This window comes from Papilio machaon, chromosome 26 (assembly GCF_912999745.1).
Source record: "Papilio machaon chromosome 26, ilPapMach1.1, whole genome shotgun sequence".
Lineage (NCBI taxonomy): Eukaryota > Metazoa > Arthropoda > Insecta > Lepidoptera > Papilionidae > Papilio > Papilio machaon.
The window spans coordinates 5,025,090-5,051,425 of record NC_060011.1 but is presented as its reverse complement, the minus strand read 5'-3'; the positions used below and the strand labels follow the sequence as shown (position 1 = coordinate 5,051,425).

At 36.9% G+C, this 26,336-nt stretch overlaps 1 protein-coding gene across 1 annotated transcript in view; it reads right to left on the bottom strand.

Moving 5' to 3' along the window:
* The window catches only part of LOC106721218, a 101,226-nt gene that overhangs the window by 42,708 nt on the left and 32,182 nt on the right, over positions 1–26,336 (bottom strand). Inside the window, exon 2 of the mRNA XM_045684588.1 lies at positions 24,313–24,926. Within this exon, the coding sequence (XP_045540544.1) occupies positions 24,313–24,895 (583 nt within the window). The 5' untranslated portion in view covers positions 24,896–24,926. The remainder of the gene's footprint in view (positions 1–24,312; positions 24,927–26,336) is intronic.

The window sequence follows — 26,336 nt, the reverse complement described above, 5'->3', positions numbered from 1 at the left end:
AAACAACTTAAGGGGCGTTAATAAATTACGTGAGATGTTTTTTTGAAAATCTTAAGCATGTACAATCTGGATTAAATAGACCAAAATAGTATAATTTTTCTTTTGCTTCATTCGGAAAAAAAATTACGTGATATTTGCCGAGACCCCTCCCTCCAACGTAAGATTAGGTGAAATTTGACTCGACCCCCTCCCCCCCTTAAACATCTCACGTATTTTATGAACGCCCCCTAAGTACTCAGGAGTTAGTTTCGAATATTCCTTATTCCAGTCCTTTTGAGTATTTCAACAACTTAGTCGATATGTGTCTGTTAGAGAATACCCCTACTTCTGCTACAAAATTTTTCGTTTTGTACTTATCAATTCATGTATACCAGTATTTTAATCTCCAACACCATATCTTTGTACCAGTTGATTCAATTGTTATCGCGATGTATGTTGCGGTCGCGAGTTCGATGCCCGCGGCAATCGGCCGCCATCGGGCGATCTATCTTCTTAGGACGGTTACCTTTTTTTTTATATAAACGGCTCGTTGTAGTCGGAATAAACGATCCAAAAAAAAAACTTAAAGAGTTTTTTAGGGTTTGGTAACTGGTATCCTTTAGATAAAAGTGTAGTCACTAAAATAGCAGGAGAGTTTTATTATAATAAATTGTTTAATATGAAAGCAGGGCCGCCGTTACAGTAAGACGCGGTTGGGTGATCGCCCAGGGCGCTGGATGGACTGGGGCGCCGTCAGTCTGCTAATTAAATATAACCCTGTTAAACCCAAGAACGCAAAGGAAACCTTAGAAATCTTGCCCAGGATGCAATAGAGTTAAAACCGGATGAAAGCGGATATGCGTAAGAAAGTGAACTTGTCATATCTGAATTGAAGCTGATAGATACGTTGGGAAGAGTAGTACATAGTTTCTATACTATAGTCAAAAATTACAATTACAAATTCTTACAGTATAAAATAATGTTTATTAATCAAGGTACGAAATAAAGCCGTGAACATTTTTCAAGGTAGATGGTGGCCATAGATAACATATTACAAAGAGTAATTCACACCATAAACTATGTTAAGGTCGAGAACATGCTTTTTTTCTTCTAAGTTCGGTTAAAATTGATTTTCTTTACCTTCGAATAATTGTTAAAAACATGTTTCATCAAAGAAGGTTATATATAATCAAACTAGCTGTCGTCCGCGACTCCGTTAGCACGGTATTAAAAAAAAAACTTATGACGTAGTAGCCTATATATTCTTACAGTCTATTTTCAAAATGTATGCCAAATATCATCCAGATTCGTTGAACCGTTATTGAGATACCTTATAACAAACATCCATCCATCCATCCATTTGCATTTATAATATTAGAAACTTGTAAATTAAATTACGCGAACGGAGGAACGTGAAATTTGAAATAGTGTAATTATTAAAAAAAAATTAATTATGGTCAAATTTCAACTAATAGATGCAGTGGTAGATCCCGCAACAACAATATGTGTTGGGTGCACGAATAGGCCTCGCTTGGTGAAATACCATGACCAGATGGACAGGCGTGAAGTGGAAGCAATTCCGCGTTTCGTGTAACGAGACCACTCTCGCTCGCTCTGCTGTAGGCATAATTTTAGTCCTCTTTCCCTTCTCACCCTTATTAGGAAAGGATGGGAAGGGTAAATGTAATTGTTGGAAGAAGGGACGCATAGGAAGAGGAAATATCCTCTTTCTGTGCGTTTTCTTCTCCGGTGATTAAAGGTAGACAATGCTTCTGCATTTGCCGATGTCTATGGTCAACGGTCGCCTCGATTTTTCCGTGAATCCAGGTGGCCGTTTGCTCATTTGCCACTTTTCGATATAAAAAAAAGTAATAGACAACCGTATTTGTTGCAATTTCATATAATACAAAGGTATTTTTTTCAATTTCCTTCCTTACATATGCAATTATTTTAAAACGCATAACTAGGTACTTTACGTGCATATAGTTATGTTTTTAGCATTAAAGACTTTATGGCAATCAAATTAAAATATAATTTTCTTTGTAACTCGATTTCTATACTTCGTCGGTGTTAAATTGAAGGAAACCAAGTAAATACGTAATTAGTAATTAATGGCGGAGTGATTTCCTGATTTCCCAATAGCGAAAAATTGTTTTAGAGTTCGGTGTAAAGTTTTTATTGCATAAAAATACGCAGCAGTAGACCGTAAGATGTACTGTTTTTATATTATTAGGAGGCAAACTAGCAAGCGTTCACATGGATACGCCGAAATAGTGGCGCAACCGCGAAACCAATAGACATCCGCAATTGCAGACGCGTTGCCTACCTTTAATCGGTAGAGGAGGGAACGCACATAAAGAGAATATCTCTACTTCCTATGCGTCCCCTTCTTTGCCATATCTACTACCCCTTCCTTTCCTTATAAGATAAAGGCGGGAAAGAAACGTGAACTTATATTAGGCCTCCGGCACCAGACTCATCAGACAAAACGCGGAATTGCTTTTAGTTCACGCCTGCCTTCTGTATACTCAGGTGACGATTACGGGAAGGTCCTGGATGAGGGCGGTGGAGGACCGATCATGGGGGGAGGCTACGTCCAGCAGTGTGCAACATGTCTAACCGGATAATGACGAGACAAAATAATTTGGCTAAAAGAATTTTACGATAGACCATCTACTTAAATACACAAAATACAGTCGCACCTACATAAGCGAGAGTTATTTTCGCGATATGTTCTCGCTTATAAAGGTCTTTCTTACTTGACTTTCTAACTTATGGAGGTTGTCCGTTGGGACAATGACTCTCACTTATATAGGTTTTTAGTATCTAGTTTCAACTGTGATAATGGTATTCCATTGTTATCTCTATTTTTTTAGATTCAAATGGAAAACAAAATTTTTTATACAGCTCTGCACAGTGTAAACGACAAATATTTTTTTTTTTGAATTCATACAATTGTGGTATAATTTTTTTATCTATCTTAACGGAGCAGAGTTATCTTTGCTTTTTATATACTAATCTAGAGGTTGTTAATAAAAAAATGAAACATAATTATTTGAATTAATCTACGGAACCAACATAAAAACTAGTTTACAAAATAACAATGTCTCATGTATTAAAAATTATGTATGAGGAGATTTGCTTCGCGAATATTCAGGTTAAAAAACGAATTTAAAAAATAAAACGATGTTAATCTGGTTAAACTTACGTGAGATGTAATCTAATTACTGATGAAAAAAAAAACATAATTAGTTAAAGGTTCAATTAAAACGTAGAATAAACAAAAAAACTCGTTATTTATTTTGGTCCCAATTTAATGATAGTTGAAATGCAATTGCTTTCGTTGACTGTATTTAAAAATGATAGAATTTGAATTTGGAACGCATTGTTCTAAATCTATTGCCAACCTTTTAAATAAAATAAGAAACAATGCTACAAAATCATTCAATTAAAATGTTTGAAATAAAATAATTTGTAAACGGGAACAAATACGGAGCGTATGTAGGCAGGTCGTGGGAAAGTCTTTAGTGCGAGAAACTTTTTTGGCCCGGTGATAGAGGCGCTACTATCGCTGTCAGTTGTAACAGAAAATAAGTTTAACCTATTATGCATAGAAAATTACATAAGTCACAGCTACGTAATTCAAGGATTTTGTCTTTTTAATATTAACAGAGGGCTATCACCTATTGTAATTAAGTTTAACTTTGCTCACCGGGTCAAATAAATATATCGGACTATACAACTTTATTCTAAAGCTAGTGACATACAATTCATAAAGTCTGTATAAGGCTAATGACACACTTGTCACACGTAACACTGTTACGAGGCGGAATAAATTCGTAACACTTATAAGTACTAAATTTATGATACTAGTTATTGAAGTAATATTAAATATTAAACAAGTATTATTACAAATATTTAATAATTTCCAGATTTTAGGTTGCCAGTTTTTAGATTATCTATGTATATTTTAATACATTAGATATCATCATCTATCTGTCCTATATAAGATAGGGAAGGGTCCTATAAGGAAAGGATGGGAAGGGGAGGTGAATTTGATGGAGGAGGAGATGTATAGGAAGGTTTAATATTCACTTTTTGTGCGTCTCCTTCGTCGATTGAGGGTAGGCAACGCATCTGCAATTGCGAATGTCGAGGGCAGCGGTCGCTTCGCCATTTCGGCAAATTCATGTGGCCGTTCACCTTGTAATATAAAAAAAGGGAAGGCGCACCAGATTTCGTCCTCCAATTGGATCCTTCATCATGTCATCTTTCACGCAATCCATCCATCCATCTCTTCTTACTCAAGTCTTTTCTATTTTTTCCATACATATTTAAATTTCTCATCTTATCTATATATGTAAAAGAAAGTCGTGTTAGTTACACTATTTATAACTCAAGAACGGCTGAATCGATTTGACTGAAAATTGGTGGGCAGGTAGCTTAGAACCAGGAAACGGACATAGGATAACGTTTTACCCCGTTTTATATTTTTTATTCCGCGCGGACGGAGTCGCGGGTAAAAGCTAGTCTATATATATAAAAGAAAGTCGTGTTAGTTACACTATTCATAACTCAAGAACGGCTGAATCGATTTGACTGAAAATTGGTGGGCAGATAGCTTAGAACCAGGAGACGGACATAGGATAATTTTTACCCCGTTTTCTATTTTTTTATTCCGCGCGGACGAAGTCGCGGGTAAAAGCTAGTTGGATACAATCATAACAGTATAGACAAGACAGACATGGATTGAGTTCGTAGGAAATTAAGTAATCGTTGCAAATAACAAATGATACATACGACAGCCGACAGACCAACAATTAGTAATTAACATAGAATAGAAGCAGTAAGTTGCTGTATAATTTCTTGTGAAATATTAAGACTATAGGTAGCTATAAGTAGTTTAAACCTTAGTATATTATATAATATCGTATTACAGTTTAAACACAATAATGGTAGACGTCAACAAAAGCAGTTGTTGACGTCTACCATTATTTGTTGAAAACCAGCGCAGGGGCAGTTTAGTCTGTCCCTGCTTCGCTGAGCTGGCTCCCTTTTGCCACACTTTGTGCCTTGTATGTGTCTGTTTTTCTTTTTTTTGATTTTATATATATATTTTTTTGTGTGTGGCAATAAATGTTTTTTTCTTTCTTTCAGTTGCACGAATCTGCCGGCTCGACCGGTGAAATACTACGACCAAACGGAAGACATGCGTCATCTATGTTTGTTCCCTTCTCTTTTTCTGTCCTATTGTTACAGGGAACCAAATTACAGATGCTCACAAAATTTGATAAAAATTGGTTTAGTATTATAGTTTCAGAGTTAATCGCGAACATACATCGTGACACGAAATTTTTATATATCGACGACCCCATCGAATAATCCTGTAATGCACTCTTACCGGGCTCTTGCTTTTCCGTCGAATTCGGCATCTAAAGGTCCTATTACACGTTGTGATTTTTTTTTATATTTTTCTTAATGTTAATTACGTAGATAAAAAGTCATTATTTAAACAGATTTTTTTTTATTTCCGGTATTATAATTTTTCCTTCATAGCACAGAATACAACCGGAATACATGAATGAAAATTAAATACAATGTAGCTATAAAAATTAGCTTTGTTCTGGTATCTAAAAGATTCTTGTACAATAATTATTGATGAAGTTATTAAAGAAATACGGTTTTTTGCTTCTTCTGAAAAATTTGATTTTTCCTATTACGGGGTTATTCGGTGGGGGCGTCGATATATAAGATTTCTATGTCAAGCGTATTAATTTTTGCATTATCTGTCATATTTGTATTTGATAGATTAAGTAAATTAGTCGTATAATATGATTGTCATGTCTAAAATTACAGCCTACACAATAAACAATGTTTAAACTCTCGTCGTATAAACTCTATATCTCTATAAAGAGTGGATGTTAAATAGAGAGTAGTATATTACATAATTTTTGGTAGTACATTTGATAGGAAAAGCCTTCACTTAACTATTATTTAATATCAACAAAAGACAGAAAGTTCCATTACAAGCTAGAAATACGTTAATTTAGAAAATAGTAAAGGCAATTGGAACATTTTCAAAGCCCTACGTAACATAACGTAACCTCTGATCCACAAGTTTTTATTACTTGCGTAAGTAATCGAATAATGAAGAATCGGAAACCTGTCTAGAATAGAGTTTGTTATGCGATCGTAACAGAGTTATGAAGATTTAAAACTTAGAGGTGGCAATGCGGAAAATTAAAATATGTGATGGGAGATAGTAAATACAATTTAGCCAGTATGTTAATAGTTAATTAGAAATAACCAAATAGTAGTTTGATCTTGTCTGGTAAGAAGTTTTTTTTTCTGTATAGATTAAATGACATCTACAGATTCTTGGTCCGTACTCTTTTTTGAACATATTCCTAACTAAATTACAGTAGTAAGTTCTTTTTTTTTAGGTGTAATAAGGTTGTTATTACTAGGGTACCATAACTTATACCGTAATGGAAATAAAGTTTACTGGCTTGAAATGTCTCATAGCATGATCGAAAATTAAACATCGAATACGTGCGAAACGCATCCAACATATCGCTGTCCCTTTCATTTTCTTTGACAAAACAGAGACAGCAATATATATTACAAGTGTCACAGCAGTTAAAAGCCACGGTTTAACAACACATACGTGTGATATAACACATCCATTTCGCTTCACACATCCATTGCCCTACTTGCTCTGTCCCCGAGTTTCGATAACGGTCCGCGCCCGATAGCAACTACTGTACTAGGGCCCCGATTTACGACCGAAACCAATAATCTTTGACCTAAATACTTTATACGCTTCCATCTTCCTGTAGCGCAAGTAATTCTGGTTTTTATTATTTAATAGTTCAACTATAATGGTTTAACTGTTGTGTATTCATAGTTGTGGCATGACTTTTATTTTACTAAACAAAAAATATTCGGCATTTCTTTTAAATGTTTTTTTTAAACACGTACTGGCCAGAACAAAAAAACAAACACTCGACACAATATTTCAGACACGAGGCTTATAAAATGCACTACGAAAAAAAGATAAGTATAGGTATTATATGAGGAGCGAACGCCAGTGATCCTTACGTTACGAAATTGTCCACAATAATCACTAATTGCAAGTTTCTGAGACAAAAATCAACATTTAAAATATTTGTCTCTGTTTTTTTCAATGGTAATGACAGGGATGAAGGTTTATACAGAGATTTCGGTCTCAAAAACCAATGGTAATAATTCAAAATTTGATAGCACGTCTATAAACTCATTTCTTTACAAAAATGACACATTGATACGTCAAGTTTCACCACACCTACCCTATGCCTTCCATGCTGACCTTATAACTCGTAAAAAACAGAGTTTCTTTTTTCTTTAGAGGATAATTCTTTTGCCTACCAAAATATTGAGTTTTCTCACTTTAGATATGTCTAATGCTCAAAAATATACTATTGGAAAAAGGCTCTACAGGTCAAATTGTTAGTGTTTTGCGACTTGTATACTAAAATTAGTAATCAGTGAATACAGCGCCTTAAAAATATATTCATCGGTAGTACGATGTGTTTCACGCTCCAATGCCCGCGAAATGGAAAGTGTGAGGATGTGCTGCGTGTTCATATCCATGCTAGGGTTGCCAAAATAATCGTAAATTAATTTATTAAAGATTTAAAAAAACTTTCGTTACCTTGTTCGGTATTTTATATTTTTCGTTCTAGTTCCTTTTATCTAAATAATTAACAATGTTTAAGATTGATAAATTACATTTGCCTCTTTGTTGTACAGTCAACTGCATAAATATGTACTAAACTGCATTAACAAAGCTCCAAAAAGTATACGATTTTTGTTACTAAAATATATATCTAATATATAAAATTCTCGTGTCACAGTTTTCGTTGCCATACTCCTCCGAAACGGCTTGACCGATTCTCATGAAATTTTGTGAGCAAATTCAGTAGGTCTGAGAATCCCCATTTTTTAACTGCGCGCGGACGGATTCGCGGGCGACGGCTAGTACACTATAAATACATGCATACGTATTTTTAAAACCAAAGGTCTACACAAGTTATTAAAGTTTTTATAAATGTATACATATTTCTGTAGCTGACTGTACTTGTACAACCCTATCAGTGATGTATAAATTAATGAACATGGCAATAAAATCACTCATCAAGACATTTAAGGAAGACATTCTCGGAACAATAGAAACATGTGGACACGCTTCATACATTTTTAAATGTTTCCTTCTTTCAAAAGCATATATTATTAACACACCAGTAAAATGACATACAATTTGCATGAAGAGAAACAAAGACAACTCTAAAAATCCCAATTATTTTTATACATAAACAACTCCATCTATTGGTAAAAATATGTAAACCTTTTTAGTAGTTTTTGATCATTCGTTAAAACTTTGTTTTACGAGTTACTAGCTGTCGCCCGCGGCTTCGTCCGCGCGAAATTAATAAAAAATTTATTAAGTAGCCTATGATCTCCATCTATGCCAAATTTCACCGAGATCCGTTGAGCTGTTCTGAAGATAATTTAAAACAAACATGCATCCATCCATCTAAACATTCGCATTTATAATATTAGTAAGATGTATTTTTTTTATTACAAGGCTATTATAATTATTTCATTTAATTTTTGTTAATTTTAAACAACGATTAAACAATGATAATTATCCGTAAAGGTCGGTGAAATCTTAATACGAGGTCGTCACGGCGCGATGGTATAGACAAATTAAATACGATTTCACATTGTTTCCTGCGAGTTTCCACTGTTGATATACGTGTATAAACACATTCTCTTGGAAAAGATAGAGAAACACCAGTACAGTTTTGGCAATGGGATTTTACAGTATTTTTGTTTCGTGTAAGACCTCTAACGAAGTTTAGTTACCATCTGTTGTCCCGTCCGTACAGAATTTAAAATGTCTACGTGGTCTCCTAGACTTTTTTCTACATCTATGATAAATTACAGCGAAATTCGTTAGCCGTTCTAGAGATACCTTTTAAAAACAACCATCCATCCATCTATCCATACATACATCCATCAAAACATTTGCAATTATAATATTAGTAAGGAGTAAGATTTGAAGTTATATCTTGTCTGTTGTAAGTTTGATAGTTCATTTTGATTGTTCAATCGTATTATCCGTCACAATCAAACCAGTTAATAAGTACAACATTTATCTGCATACAAAATTAAATTCAATATTACATATACGTCAGTTGTCAAACTATTACAGATGGTGTTACATTTTGGACGTTTTTTACATTAATTGAAAGTTATCAAACTTAATTAGAACAGCAAAATAGTTGATATAGTTACCGATAAAACATGTTCGTTAAAGACTTTAAACAGAAGAAAATAAGGTTGTTAGAACGAATCATGTCTAAATTTTTGTACATTTAACATTAAGAAAAAATTACAAAATACTCCTAATTAAAATATTTAGTAAAGATATGACATACTCCAGTGTTACCATTACACAAAAGTCAGATTATTAATTAAAATGTCATAAACAAAGTTAATTAATTACGAAAATATAAAAAGATACTAATCTTTGTTGTCTACACAATTCTATCTATTGTTTTACGTGATATAGGAACCCCATGAGAACTGTGCCCATAGACAAATTACAGTCCGCCATTGTGATTGCGCAAGGCCTGTCCCATAGATCAAGAGCCATTGTCTACGGTTTCGCAATGTCGCCAACTGTATAAATAACCCGCCATTTTTGAGGTTAGGCACCGAAAAGGTTGGTTCGCGGAACGCTATTGTTGGACGCTAATGTTTGGTATTACGTGTCTCATATGGCCATGCTCTTGCCACAATAGTCCTAACATTTTGATTATTAGTAAGTTTTCCAAATCACAGGAAAAACTACAAATTATTATGTCAATTTTTTCAAGAAATAAAAGAGATAAGTCATGTTATTTACAAGTACAGTATATTAAATATTATTTAAACTTATCCTAAAACATAAACTTTAATAAATCATAAGTTAAATGTAAACTTTACAATGAAAACCGATCTTAAATATTAAAACGTGACTCGACCACAAAGTTCTAGATGTATGGTAACATTAAAAATATTTATTGTCTATGGAAAACACAAGAACACACTCGAGATGCAAAATAACTCGTATCTGTGCAGATAAATACAGGATGTTCGCATTTTAAAACAAGTTTAAACAATGGTTTTCAGATATAAAAATGTACAATACAAATGCACTGGTAGATAAAATGCATGTATTATTTTTTTACGTAAAAAGGAATTTTTTATTAGAGTTGATTTCATATTTCAACTTGACATGTAAACACTAGTCTGAGATTCTATTCAAACGGCAAGTAAATTAAAGATTTGTGTGTAATTGATTCCTCTGATTTCAAATAAATTTTGACAGTTGAAAATATATTATTAATAACTAACTTTTACCCGCGACTTCGTCCGCGCGGAATAAAAAAAAATGCACACGAGATAAAAAAAGTTCCTATGTCCGTCTCCTAGTTCTAAGCTACCTCTCCATAAATTTTCAGCTAAATCAGTTCGACCGATCTTGAGTTATAAATAGTGTAACTAACACGACTTTCTTTTATATATATCGACGCTGGACAGCATAAACGCTGTAACCCTTGAAATCGCGAATATCAAACGATAATGATTTTATTATAGGTTAGCACAAACTACACAACATTGCTAAATACCGCATGCTTGTAGACGTATCAGCTCACGAGTTATCATTTTTTGGCTCTCCTGTAAAGTTCTCATACTTTCGGGGTTACAGCGTTTACGCTTTCCAGCGTCGATATAGATAAGATATGTTTTTCAGGATTTGAGAGTACATGGCTACTTCATTGTAATGCATACTTTTTATACTAAAGTTAGAACACCCAAAAGTCGTGACTTTAAATATATAAAAATGATTTTTTTCTTTTTGTATACACTATCAATATAACGGAAAAATTTCCATCATAACCTATCAGTTCCAGTCTGCAAGATAAAAAACTGAATAAATAAAATGCGTGTTATTGAAAAAAAAACTTTAACCACAAAAACTTTTCGAAATAAAATGAGTCGCGAACAAAAAACTTTTCCCGGAAAAAAGTCAAGATTGACAACAACTCGTTGGTGGTAAGTTAGAAGATAAAATTTTGTTAACATTTTTTACTTTAACTTCCAATGTTATGAAATTTCTTTAATACTTTGGTCAAGTATTTCTTTAAGTGAAGAAATTCCACATTTTAAATAACAGATACCCGTGGCTTAGCGTCCGAAATTAAAAAAAAAACTAATAATAAATATAGCCTTTGTCACCCGGAGATAGTGTAGCTTCTCAACAAATAAAATTATTTTTAAAATAAGTCCAGTGCCGGAGGTCTGATTTTAGTCCTCTTTCCCTTCCCACACTTTTCTTATAAGGAAAGGATGGGAAGGGGAGGTGGATTTGTAGGGTCTTACATACCTAAAATACTAATTTACATTAATAAATCATTTATCAATAATTTACATTATCATACATACAAACATAAACACACACGCACAAACATAAATCCATACACACACAACTTACATAACTAAATAACATAAATAAATGGTCAGCTAGCACTTACCTGTGTCGTATCGGGCGACCTGTAATGAGGTGCAGTGGAAACGCATCCACCGACGTCAGCGCCTATTGTATGCGAGGCAGCCATGTGCATACGCAGGCCGGCAAGCCGCCGCATCGCTTCCCCGCACCAGTCCGGTTTTTGCGCTCGCACTAGACGCACGCCGCTTTGCGCTCCCGACGCACTCGCTTACCTGCTTACGTATTCCGCTGCCGCTTCGCCCGATCTCTGTGACGCTTTCGTGTTTCCTAAATTCCTTCGCAATACCTATATTCTAATATTCTACTGTGATCTGTGTAACTATTGTGCCAATTAACCTTCTGTGCCACGTGCATTATATATTTCGCCTTCTGGCTAATAAATATTGTGTTGCTGAACTAGTTGTTATTTCTTGTCAATATATTTATTGTAAATATTCTATTCTAATATACATCAACCCCACAACTGGTGACCCCTTTGACAATGAACAAACCGGGCGCAGGAGAAGGCGCGTGTGGTTCCACTTCCAAAGCAGGTCCGTCATCCGACATTTTTAAAGTGGGAATTCGTGTTCCACCTTTCTGGCCGGAAGAACCGGAAATATGGTTTGCACAGATCGAGGGACAATTCGCCATATCCGGAATTATCAACGACGCGACGAAATTTAATTACGTCATCGGCCAGTTGGACAAGCAGTATTCTATAGAAATAAAAGACATAATCGTCAATCCTCCAGCCACAGAGAAGTATGAGAAGCTGAAATCCGAGCTCATTAAGCGACTGACCGCATCGAAGGAGAAGAAACTGAAACAACTGCTCATGCATGAAGAGTTAGGCGATCGCAAGCCGTCTCAATTCCTCCGTCATCTTACCAGTCTTGCCGGACCCCAGGTACCAGACGATTTTATTAAAACCATTTGGATCAGTCGACTACCAAGCGGAACCCAAACAGTGCTCGCTGGACAACCTACAGCCACTCTGGAAGTTTTGTCAGACCTAGCAGACCGCATACACGACATCGCACCGCATACACCTCAGGTAGCATCTACCAGCCAAGCTATACCAGGGTCAGCCTTTAGCGATCTGGTGAGGGAAGTGGCCGAACTCAGAAAGCAGTTCCAGTCGTTTACAACACAAGGGAAGAGGCAAGCCCGTTCCAACGCAAGACAGGACAATCGCGGTCGTTCCAGGTCCAGGTCAAAGTCGAACTACCGGAAGTACCCCATTTGCTGGTATCATGCGAAGTTTGGGGATAAGGCCAACCATTGTTCGCGACCCTGCGACTACAAGTCGGAAAACGTGCAGGGCGGTCAGTAATGGCGACTGCCGATTGCCCTTACACAACTAGTCGCCTGTTCGTCACCGACCGGAAGACGAAGATGCAGTTCTTGGTCGATACTGGAAGCGACCTCTGCGTCTTCCCCCGATCGTCACTGCAGGACCGACGAGCGAAAACGGACTACCAACTGTGTGCAGCTAACGGCACCCCCATAGACACTTATGGTTTTGTGTATTTGTATTTAGATTTTGGACTTAAACGTGTATTTAAATGGAGATTTGTAGTAGCAGATGTTCAAAAAGCTATTATTGGTGTAGATTTTCTAACCTTTTATAATATAATGGTAGATTGTCGCCATCAGCGCTTAATAGATAATACTACTACTATAACCGCTGTAGCTTCACTAGATTGTAAGAATGCTATTACCTCTGTAAAAGTTGCAACTGGAAACACAAAGTACCACAAGATTTTGGAAGAGTTTCCAGATATTACACGACCCTCAGGTACACACCGCGCCATACTACATAACACCGTGCACCACATCCGCACTACACCAGGCCCTCCAGTTTCTTGTACCCCTAGACGTTTGTCCCCTGAGAAACTCAAAATTGCCAAGCTCGAGTTCCAGTCAATGTTGGACAGCGGGACAGCTAGGCCTTCGGAGAGCCCGTGGTCCTCCCCATTACACTTAACACCTAAAAAAGATAATGGATGGCGCCCCTGTGGGGATTATAGGATGCTCAATGCGCGTACAATTCCTGATATGTACCCCATAAGGCACATACACGATTTTACGCACAGCATAGCAGGATGCGGAATTTTCAGCACTCTCGACCTCGTGAAGGCATACAACCAAATCCCGGTCTTCTCGGAGGATATTCCGAAAACTGCCATCACCACACCCTTTGGAATGTTCGAATTCCCATTCATGAGCTTTGGTCTCCGGAACGCTGGGCAAACGTTCCAAAGGTTTGTGGATGAAATGACGAGAGGGCTGGATTTTTGCTACTGCTACCTCGATGACTTTCTCATCTTCTCCAGGGATGCAGAACAACACGAGGAGCACCTGCGCACTATCTTCACCCGCCTGAAGAACTACGGCATGTTGATAAACACATCGAAGTGTATTTTCGGAGCAGAGGAGGTAACGTTTTTAGGTTACAGCATCTCCGCTAAAGGGACGAAGCCACTGGATGCCAAGGTCGAAGCTATCCAGCAATTCCCAACACCGACCAATGTCCGCCAACTCAGACGATTCCTGGGCATGGTAAACTTCTATAGAAGATTCCTGCCCAGGGCCGCTGAAGTTCAAGCTCCACTGAACGCTCTTTTGGTTGGTTCAGTAAAGGGTTCTCAGCCGGTTGACATTTCAGGAGCAGCTCTGCAGGCATTTGAGGAATGCAAGTCTAGCCTCTCAGACGCTGCACTCTTAGCTCACCCTGACTGCAAAGCTAAGCTTGCCCTAGTAACTGACGCGTCGGACAAAGCAATCGGCGCCGCCTTGCAGCAACTTAAGGATGGATCATGGGAGCCTTTAGCTTTCTTCTCTCGAAAGCTGAACCCTGCACAAGAGAAGTACTCTCCTTACGATAGGGAACTTTTGGCAATATATGAGGCTGTGAAATATTTCCGGCATATGTTAGAGGCAAGGCATTTCATCATTTACACTGACCATAAGCCGATCAGTTTCGCTTTCCAGGGTCGGAAAGCTAACTGCTCGCCTAGGCAGTACCGATATTTAGACTACATTGCCCAGTTCACGACAGACATAAGGCATATATCTGGCAAAGACAATGTAGTCGCTGATGCCTTATCCCGGGTCGAAGAACTAGAAATGCCTATCGACTTCAATGCCTTAGCCGCAAGTCAAGCTTCCGACCCTGAATTAGCCAAGCTGATCGAACAAGGTTCGTCATTACGCTTCGAAAAGCTCACATTGCCTGGTTGCAGTTCCTTATTGTACTGTGATGTCAGTACAGGAGTGTCAAGACCGTTTGTAACGAGTTTCTATCGGAAACAAGTCTTCGACAGTCTCCACTCCTTGAGCCACCCCGGCCCCAAGGCCGCAGCCAAAGTAGTGTCAGCACGCTTTGTGTGGCCTGGCATGAAAAAAGACTGCAGGGAATGGGCACGCGCTTGTCTCGCCTGCCAACGCGCTAAAGTGAGCCGGCATGTGTCTGCGAAAACAGGCACATTTAACCTCCCACGTGCGCGCTTCAAGGAAGTACATATCGACCTGGTTGGTCCACTTCCTTCATCAGAGGGCTACCGCTATTGCCTAACCGCTGTAGATAGATTCACTCGATGGCCGGAAGTGGTACCAATCGCAGATATCACTGCGAAGACGGTGGCAAGAGCATTACTCGCCACATGGATCTCCCGTTATGGATGCCCGACAGACATCGTAACGGACAGAGGTCGCCAATTTGAATCAGCCCTATTCCAACACCTTTCGCAGATTGCTGGGTTTCATCACAAAAGAACAACGGCGTATCACCCAGCCTGTAATGGCTTGGTTGAAAGGTTCCATAGACAGCTCAAGGCAGCCATCATGTGCCATGCAAATGACAGATGGACTGAGTCATTGCCTTGGGTGCTGCTTGGAATACGCAGTTCCTTCAAAGAAGATTTGCAGGCCTCCTCCGCTGAGTTACTGTACGGCGAGCCGCTCAGACTCCCTGGAGAGTTCTTTGAGTCGAACACCAACGTAACGACTGACACTACTGAATTCGTAGCGCGTCTCCGCTCATTCGCTCAAAAACTACGTCCAGTACCTGCAGCTCGTCACGGTATAGACAAAGTCTTTGTTTTCAGAGAATTGGCTACATGTGAGCACGTCTTCCTCAGGGACGACACAGTGAGAGGAAGCCTTCAACCAGCTTACTCAGGCCCTCATAAAGTTATCTGGAGAAGTGACAAAATCTTTAAAATCACCGTTAATGGCAGAGACGTCACCGTGTCCATAGATCGGCTGAAACCAGCGTACATCCTTAGAGACGTACATGATGCAACCTCGCAAGACCATTTACCAAAGGTGAATAAAGATTATGTTACGCGTTCGGGACGTCGAGTTAAGTTCCCGGATTTTTATCGCCCCTAGCCGGGTCTCTGGAGGGGGGTGGTGTAGGGTCTTACATACCTAAAATACTAATTTACATTAATAAATCATTTATCAATAATTTACATTATCATACATACAAACATAAACACACACGCACAAACATAAATCCATACACACACAACTTACATAACTAAATAACATAAATAAATGGTCAGCTAGCACTTACCTGTGTCGTATCGGGCGACCTGTAATGAGGTGCAGTGGAAACGCATCCACCGACGTCAGCGCCTATTGTATGCGAGGCAGCCATGTGCATACGCAGGCCGGCAAGCCGCCGCATCGCTTCCCCGCACCAGTCCGGTTTTTGCGCTCGCACTAGACGCACGCCGCTTTGCGCTCCCGACGCACTCGCTTACCTGCTTACGTATTCCGCTGCCGCTTCGCCCGATCTCTGTGACGCTTTCGTGTTTCCTAAATTCCTTCGCAATACCTATATTCTAATATTCTACTGTGATCTGTGTAACTATTGTGCCAATTAACCTTCTGTGCCACGTGCATTATATATTTCGCCTTCTGGCTAATAAATATTGTGTTGCTGAACTAGTTGTTATTTCTTGTCAATATATTTATTGTAAATATTCTATTCTAATATACATCAACCCCACAGATTTGATGGCGGAGGAGATGCATGGGCAGGTTAAATATTCTCTTTTTGTGCGTCTCCTCCTTCGTCGATTGAGGGTAGACAACGCGTCTGCAATTGCGAATGTCTATGGGCAGCGGTCGCTTCACCATTTCGACGAACTCATGTGGCCGCTTGCTCGTTTGCCAACTTGTAATATAAAAAGTAGTTTCGTAGCCTATTCAATGCAAAGCAAACAAACAATCAAATCTTTTCTCTTTACAATATTAGACTAAAGTCTTGGAAGTTATAGCCTTACTACTATTATACGAGAATGCGAATGTTTTGATGCAAGGATGGAAGGATTGATGTTTGTTTGAAGGTATCTCCAAAACGGCTCATCGGATCTTGATGAAATTTGACACAGATGTAGAATATAGTCTGGAAGAACACATAGGTTACTTATTAAGTCTTGTTTTTTTTATTTATCTTGTAAATTTGACACAATACATCATTAAAATGACATGTCAATATGAATTATTGTAAATGCATACATTCGATTAGCTTTGAATTAAATCTGCGTATAATTTATATTCATTTATGCTGACCTTAGGATATCTAGACTTGTATGTGTCATGGTGTGTTGTTATAATCTAGGTCATAGTTATAAAATTTGTAACAAAAAATCTTGTTTTCTATTTTCTTTCTTTTTTGTCATCCTATTTTAACTTTTGGAAGCGTAAATTAAAATCGATTTAACACTTTCATGATATAATATAGTAAGTCAATAAATATTAAAAATACGTAAAATTTATATTATTTGTGAACTTTGTTGAGAGCGTCAGTGGCGCAGTTATTTAACGCTTGAAAAAACCGGGCCTTAATCTAAAACGTCGATCCCCGCCATAAACCAATGTGTATTTCAAATTTAAAAACATTGTGATGCAACCTGCAAATATCGGCGAATAAATTCAAAGACCTCATCTAAAGTCAACCCGCACTGGGGCAGCATTGACTATGGCCTAGTCAGCTCTAAATTAGGTAGACACTAAGCTCCTCGGTGGGGACGTATAAAGAACTGACTACAAGAACTTTGTTAATTAGAAGTTATATATATCTACTGTTTTATAGATAACTAGCTTTTACACGCGACTCCGTCCGCGCGGAATAAAAAATAGAAAACGGGATAAAAATTATCCTATGTCCGTTTCCTGGTTCTAAGCTACCTGCCCACCAATTTTCAGTCAAATCGATTCAGCCGTTTTTGAGTTATAAATAGTGTAACTAACACCACTCTCTTTTATATATATAAGATAGAAACAAAAACCGCGCGCATAGTGAGGAGGTTCCTGTCTCTGTAGCCCTCACCACAGGTTGCTTAAGTCATGGAATTCTGCAACCGGTGGTATACTATTTTTTATATAATATATTTTGTTAATTTATCTTAATATATATAAATCTCGTGTCACAATGTTTGTCCTCAATGGACTCCTAAACCACTTAACCGATTATAATAAAATTAGCACACCATGTGCAGTTTGATCCAACTTGAGAGATAGGATAGTTTAAATCTCAAATTATAGTCGCAATTTTAATTTATTGCTAATTGTTTGTCTGTTATTATTTGACAGTCATCTGTTAACTCCAAATGATTCTAACAGATGTCGATACCTTTCGACTGGGTTGAGTAAGTAATCAATAGATGGCGCTGCTATGGTAAATCTACGAACGTGTCATATAAGCTTATTAACTGCGCGCGGACGGAGTCGCGGGCGACAGCTAGTTTTTATAAAATGTATTATATAGATATATAAATGAATAAGAAAATGATATAAATAAACATATAACAACATTATTGAATGTTTATTAATGCAATGAAATATAACAATAAAACTAACTAAAGTTGTAGCCGGCAGTTATTCGCAGTATAACTGTATAATCATTAAGGTGGCTTACACACTTACCAGTCTCAGTAATGGCAATAACTGTGTTGTCTGTTTTGCGGTTAAGCTCGTGTATAACTGACCTTAGATAATTTCGTTCTTCGATTCCTCAAGGGAATACAGAAATGGTAAAAGACTTCGATCGTTTGTTGTGGCTAAAAAGCTGAGCAAATAAGGAGTCTTTAGATACGATTTCTTTGCTGTAAAACTGTTAGATATTTCTTTTACAGACTATTAATAACTGAGTATTACTCGTACATTTGTAGATATAGTAATTCAGTATAATATCTGACAGTTTGCTGTAATGCGATGTTACGTGGGAAGCGAATATAATTCCTTAACTGTAAAATCTTTGCAATCAGAAATTTCACAACTAATCTTAACTCTAATACATTTGAAACCTTATTTTAAAAACCTTTGTATTATCCGATTCGAAATTTACAGCAGCTGATGGAAAGCTTTGGGTAAAGGAAAGCATCACAGGATTACTTCATGTTGCGTACTTGTGCAACATCGTATGATATTTCGAGCAGCAATAAAGTTTGAATACAACTATACCAAGAGTAAACTTTCAAATAAACTTCTCAAATGGTCACCTTACAAACATGGAGGACTCCAAACGTGCCGTCTGTCAAAACAAAGTTATAAATTCAAATAAAAATTCATTTCATCGCTCTTATTGTTTTAAAAATAAAGATCATAATTGTATTGAGGATATGAATATATAAGTTGGTATTCCAGGGTAGAACGCACGTGGTTGAGATTGTGTAGATAAAAAGGGAATGCTATTGTTCTGCCGACGAAAGGGAATGGAGGGAAACTAACTCTTTAGCATACTTCTCACGCCTACTGGAATCATTGTGTTGCTTTAGAAGAATTACAAAGCTCTGTTTAATTATACTTCAATAATTTATTTAACGTTTTTTAACCCTTTCATAAGAGCATTGTCCTGGGTTCGAATCCCACCATGTACTAATGTGTTTTTCGATTTACATATGTCCATTTATCCGATGTTATTACGGTGAATGAAAACATCGTGACCCTGGACATATCTGAGAAGAAATTCAAAGATATGTGTGAAGTCAACCCGCAATGGGCGTGGTTGACTATATCCTAGTCAACCCTAACTTAGGGCTCAGAGCCCCTCAGTGGGAACGTATAGTGGACTGATGTTGATAAACCCTTTCATGGTCTATCGATATCGGTCCAATGGGAATTTATTGTTGGACCGATCGGCCCAACGGGAAACAATCAAAATAACCGCATAAAATACTAGGAACAGAAACAAAGGAACCGCTTCGCGGCTCGAAACAAATGAATATTTAGTTTTTTTAAATAATTAAAGACGTTCTTTTTAAATCAACGGCCAGTATTACTACTGTTATATTTTATTGTTTGTAACTATCAAACCAAATGTAACTTTATAACAATGGAAGAAAGGTTACTTTGCCTTGCATATTTTCTACACGTGTTTATCAAATGATTCATTTCTACCTTCATTTATACGCAACAATCGTTTTTAATGCAATGAAAAATAAACATTGACTCCTCATAGTGGACATACGTGAATAGAATACAAATATTGTGTTACGGTTCAGATGTGAACTTAGACATTTTAAATCGTTTTTGAAAATTTTCATGAAACATTTTATTTACTGTGTTCTAAATGCATGTTCCATTCTTTGTTTATAATCTACTAAATGTTTCCCGCAATTCCATCCGCGTGGAATGAAAAAAAAAACATAATAAGTAGCCTATGTGTTCTTCCAGATTATGTTCTAAATCTGAGCCAAATTTCATCAAGATCTGTTCAGCCGTTCCGAAGATACCTTCAAACAAACATCTATCCATCCATCCATCTAGACATTCGCATTTTTAATATTAGTAAGATTTGTTCTTCAATTTTAATATTTACAAGCAAATTTAAATTTTAATAAAAAAATGTATCTTCAAGTATTTCTCTGTAATTGCTATCTTACCATAAATCTGAATCAAACTAAATTGAGATAAATTATTTAAAAAAAAATTTTTTTTCGTAAATGTGGCAACCCTAAGAAAATTCAATGAATCACACAAACACCGTAGTATGCGGTGACCTACACACTTCCTCTATAACAAAGTCTATTTTAAAACAATGATCGAAGGACGATCGTGCTTCGCCTAAATCATAGACCATTCAATTGACAACTGAACTGTACAGTGGGCCTAGCACGAGTGTGAAAATCACTATCGTCACTCCGTTTAGCTCCTACTACACACTTTTTTTCGTGGTACAAAATAAAATTTTGATATTGTGTCACGCCTTCAAATAGCACGTGTGCCATTGATTCACTATCCCTGACTTAAAATAACGTCACCATCCATCATATGTCTTCTATTATCTCTTCCTAGGCCTACTTCTACCGGTGTACCCCTCCACAGTAATACTTAAACTTCTTTCCTCCTCATAACATGACAACATCACGCTAAACTTACTTGAGGAAACGTCACCTAGTGTTTAATGCTTGTCGTTTTTTGACATGTGTTTTTAAAGCAGAGTTCTTAGACCAGTCATACGAAGGTCATAACTATAATTACGAACGTGGTAAGCCTTGGCCCGGACTATGGCGTGGGAAGACCTTATTACGATACCTTATATGCAATATATGCCTCGGGAAGTACTAAATTACATAATTACTAGGGGTTTAGTATATTTGTATAATGTACTCATGTTTATAGTTTTTATTGTATTTTTAAGCATTAAGCTTAATGTATTTTGAAAGATATACCTTCATTTGATTTTAATTTTTCTCTCAAGAAGGTTTGGCGACGGTCAGGCGGTCGTTCGTAAATAAGCCAAAACTTTAACGTTTATAACACCTAGTGCGCCGACCCCACGTGAGTGGGTTAAGACCAGGGAGGTGATGCTAAAGGAAGGCATAATAAAATAAAAAATAATACAAATATTAATATTTTCAAGATTTATTATGTTTTCCAATGTAAAACGTAGTAACTCAATTAATTTCGTAAGAATTTTTTCCGTCTAGCCCCCTTTCACAACGAGCGATAAGGAACTTCGTTCCAAAAAAAAAAAACAGCTGCTTTTTTAACATTTTAGTTTCTAGGCAATCGCAAAGAAACTGACGTACAAACATACTTACATCAATATGCACAAATTACTTAGTAATCCTGTCTATTGAATAAAATTATAAACAGAAAGCCACAACTTACTCTAACCGTCCACTTGAACGGTTAGAGGTCACTGTGACCTTTAGTACCTAATACGGCATGTAATGGGCCATTGCACTCCAGGAAAAACATTACCCTTCTATCAGTCGGGTAAAAAATACACAGTTATCGTGGCATTGCAATTTACTTAGACGGGCCTAAATTGTTAGCCCTTGGCGTTTTTCTTACTGACAGACAGGACGTAAGGTTTACGTAATTGCGGCCATATTGAATATCTTGGTTGTTTTTCGCGCGCTTTAATGGTAGGGTAAACAACCTAGGATAGCGTTCATCTATAGTTTATCTTAGATGCATGATTGATTCTAATATCGGTCGATTTAATCAATTTTATCGTTGTAGTTTTGTTGGTTATTATGTAAAGATCCTATTATGCTCTTGAGCGGTCGAATTATCTTATTTTTAACCTAATATTAAATGCGAATGTTTGGATGGATGTTTGTTTGTAGGTACCACCAGAACAGCTGAACGGATCTTGATGAAATTCTGCAGAGATGTATAACATAGTCTGGAAGAACACATAGGCTATTAAGTTCTTTTTTGATTCCGCGCGAACGGATTCGCGGGCGACAGCTAGTATGTAATAATTACATAATTGCCTACTTTAAAATGTAATAGAATAAACGATTCTAATTGACCTTGAGTTGTAATTGACTATGATTTTATATTTACAATTACAACTGTGATATTAAATGATATGTAAATTATATATACGTTGTCATGTAGCTTAAGGCATGAGTAATAAAAATGAATCAACAACTTTGATATAAATATAGTGTCGTAGTAGTATGCCGACATTAGAGACCCGCATTTGATAAGCATGATTATAAATGGTCTGCTTTTCGTTAGTAATTATATCAATTATACGCCATTAATATTATAAAATTAATCTTAGTTTATAAATAACCATACTAATATAATAAATGCGAATGTTTAGATGGATGTTTGTTTGGAGGTATCTCCGAAACGTTAGAACGGATCTTGATGAAATTTGTCATAGATGTAGAACGTAGTTTGGAAGAACACATAGGCTACTTACTATGTTTTGTTTTAATTCCGCGCAGACGGAGTCGCTGGCGACAGCTAGTGATTGATAGTTATCAGTGGACATGTGGCAATGAATTGCAATACTTCATTAGCTCCCTGTCAATTTCAATTATCACAAGATCCTTGTAATGTGAGCCTAGCAGGAATTTATGTGACAATCGTCGTCGTCAATATGTCAAAATTTGTATGAGATTTTTTATGTACTTTATACCCGATACAAGCTGTACAAATCTTGCTAAACCCACTGTAGCTGGTCTTGTCATGTCCATGTTATTAGCGGAACTAACTGCGATAGTAGTCCCCGAGCGAGATATGTTTTTCGAACTATACTATGCACTTAGGAGTTTGTTATATAAGTGTTTATTTCAAGAGATGACAGTCAATTCAATTCTAATTTGGTGATGTAACTTTAAATGGTATTTAGATCATTATGTCGTGTAACATAAAGGTTATTATTGCCTGAGGCGATTAGCATATAATAGTAGTCAATGGTCAGCGCAGGTCGACTGTAATGTGTTGAAAATGTTAAGTAATTCCTTAATGGTGGCAATGTTGGCTTAAGTTAACTGTCTCCTGCCAACATCTGCCAATTTAAAGCAACTTTCGTAATTCCTTTTTAGTTTTGCAGTTTTTATGAAATAACGGCATTTGATTTAGATAACATATTGAGGTTAACTTGATTATAGATGTCTAATTAAGGCAGACGATTTTATAACGAAATTATTTGAAAAAGAATAAGATGTAACTGTTTATGATTTTCGACATTTGCTCCCTTGAAATGCTTCGAACCCCGCGATATACCAGTGTTTTTAAATTTTTCAATTTACATATGTACATTTATCCGACGTTCTTACAATGAAGGTAAACATCGTGATGCTGCACATATCTGAGAAGAAATTCAATGATATGTGTGAAGTCAACCTGCACTTGGCCAGCGTGGTTGACTATGTCCTAGTCAGTCAGCTGATGATTATAAATGTATTTAATATTATCAATAGCAAAACAACAGAATTTTCCTTCACTGGTTTGACTAACGTGTTGTGAGTAAAAATAAATAACTAACTACACTTAAAAGTTATTATTGTGAATTCGTTATAAAATGTCATGTTGGACTTCAAGTGAACCGGAAAAAAAACCAGAAATATCCCTGGCATTTGTCATTGGTATTTTTATAAAAATTATACGAAATTAAGGAAGTTAAAGTTATAGAAGATTCAATTATAAATAAGCCAAAACCAGAAACCTGTTAAAAAAGTATTATGTACTTATTTCGGCTGCTTGCCTTGAGAACTTTATTTCCCTCGCTTTATACCCCCATCTACAGGTACATCTAGTGGCGGTACATCTAGGTACACATAGATCACCGACAGAACGGCTATAAATAGATAATTGGAAATAACAACCTTTGATTGGTTGCGATTTAAACGCGCCCTTTTATAAGTCGAATCAATCAATTTAATAAGTTTAATTTTTAAGCCAATTATTAAGTCGATTTAATAAGTCGAACCCAAAAAGTTTTATTTGATTTTTCGAAATAACAAAAGAGCATCACTCACCGTCATAGGAGTCCGGAATGTACAACGGCTTCCCTACCAGCTTGCCCTTCTTTCCCGAGAGAGGCACCGCTTCCACCCGCCTGTGCGCCTCCAACACCCGGTACAGCAGCACCGGACGATCCTCCCCCTCGATCTTCACTACACGTGGCAACGAGAACTTATCCACAAACTCTTTCAACGTCATTACATCACTACTCTCATCCTCCAGCTCTATCGACCCGTTCCGACGACCAAGAAGAAAGTTGTCCGACCATTCCGAGTTCGGTCTTCTCTCCAAGTAGTCCGGTCTTCTCTCGCTACTTCTAGGCTTGTACCTTGGCGGTCGGTCTCGCCGGACTAACGCCTCGTTCGCCTCTGCTAGCCATCTGGTTACCAGGCGTTCCCTTTCGACGTCCAAGTATCTAGGTTTGGAAGCGTCGCAGGCGAAGCGCGCTGCGTCGAAGCAATACTGCGGCGGCGGCGGTCGGACCCGGGGTGGGTAGAAACGCGGTGGGTACGGGGGATGCGGTGGATGAGGGGGGTGCGGCGCGTAAGCCGGCGGCGTCCTGGGCCCGGAGCCCTCGACTGACGCCGTTCTAAACATAGTTTCAGGCCATTGGTACTAATTCCGCCACCTGGAATAAAGATGTATAATTTTAATATAGAAACTTCTTCTGTACGCCGTCAATAACAATACAAAAGTATATCAAAAATGTATTACATTAATTAACATAAGTATGTCCTAATGCTATCTATATCTATATATATATATATAAACTTTTATGTATTGCAAATGATAGTAAATCCGGGTCGCCGTCTGCCGCACGTCTACAAAGAACAGAGTAATTTGAATAAATAGCGGCCTTTGTTATGCGAATGAAATAATAACGTATTATAACGGTATTTGCTAATAACATAACTTTGACTCGCTGTCGCATAAACCTACCAAAATACTAGACACTGTTTATGAATGTGTTTATTTATTCATTGATTCTAGTCACGTGTATATTCCGGTGGAAAAATCTTTTGATTTTTTATGTATTTTAGTATTTGATTATTACTCTAGTAGATAAATAAACTTGTCTATGTCTTTAATTTAAACTGATATTGCTTCCATTTTTTTGACAAGCTACACTTACAAAAATGAAATGTCAAAACATGAAATAATAAATAAAAATTAAATAATTTAAAATAATCTCTCAAATAAAACAAGACTACATACTTAACACTTCCAATTTAAGTTTTTTCTTATTTCTGACAGTTTTACAGATTAATATTAAATCTTACTAATATTATAAATGCGAATGTTTAGATGGATAGATGGATGTTTGTTTGAAGTTATCTACAGAACGGCCCAACCGATCTCGATGATTGGCATAGATGTAGAACACAGTTTGGAAGAACACATAGACTACTAATTAAATATTTTTTATTCCCGCAGACGTAGTCGCAGGCAACATCTAGTAATAACTAAATTAACAATTCATAGTAAATCACCATCAAAGTAAATTCCTTACGTCCTACACAAATATCTGCATACAAGTTTTCTAAGCAGCTTTGATTAGAAACAATCAGCGTGTGAATATCTTTTAGATTATATTACAATTGTGTGATACAAACGGACAAACAGTTTTGTTGTATATATTTATAGATAACACAACAACTTATAAATACTAAGATACGATTCTTTGTTCATTTACACTGATGTTACAAACATACAACAATAAAAATCTTTCCTAAATTTTATTCTATCTCAAAAATTCACCAATTAATTGCTACACTATCCCCGAGTAATCCTTACTAATAATATAAATGCGAATATTTGGATGGATGGATGTTTGTTTGAAGGTATCTTAGTAACGGCTCAACGGATTTCGATAAAATTTGGCACAGATTGTAAGAACACATAGGCTACTTATCAAGTTTATTTTAATTCCGTGCAGACAGAGTTGCGGGCGACAGCTAGTGATATTATAAATGCGAAAGTAACTTTGTCTATCGCACTTTCACACTTTCAAGGGTTTAAAGCAACAACAGGGAATAGG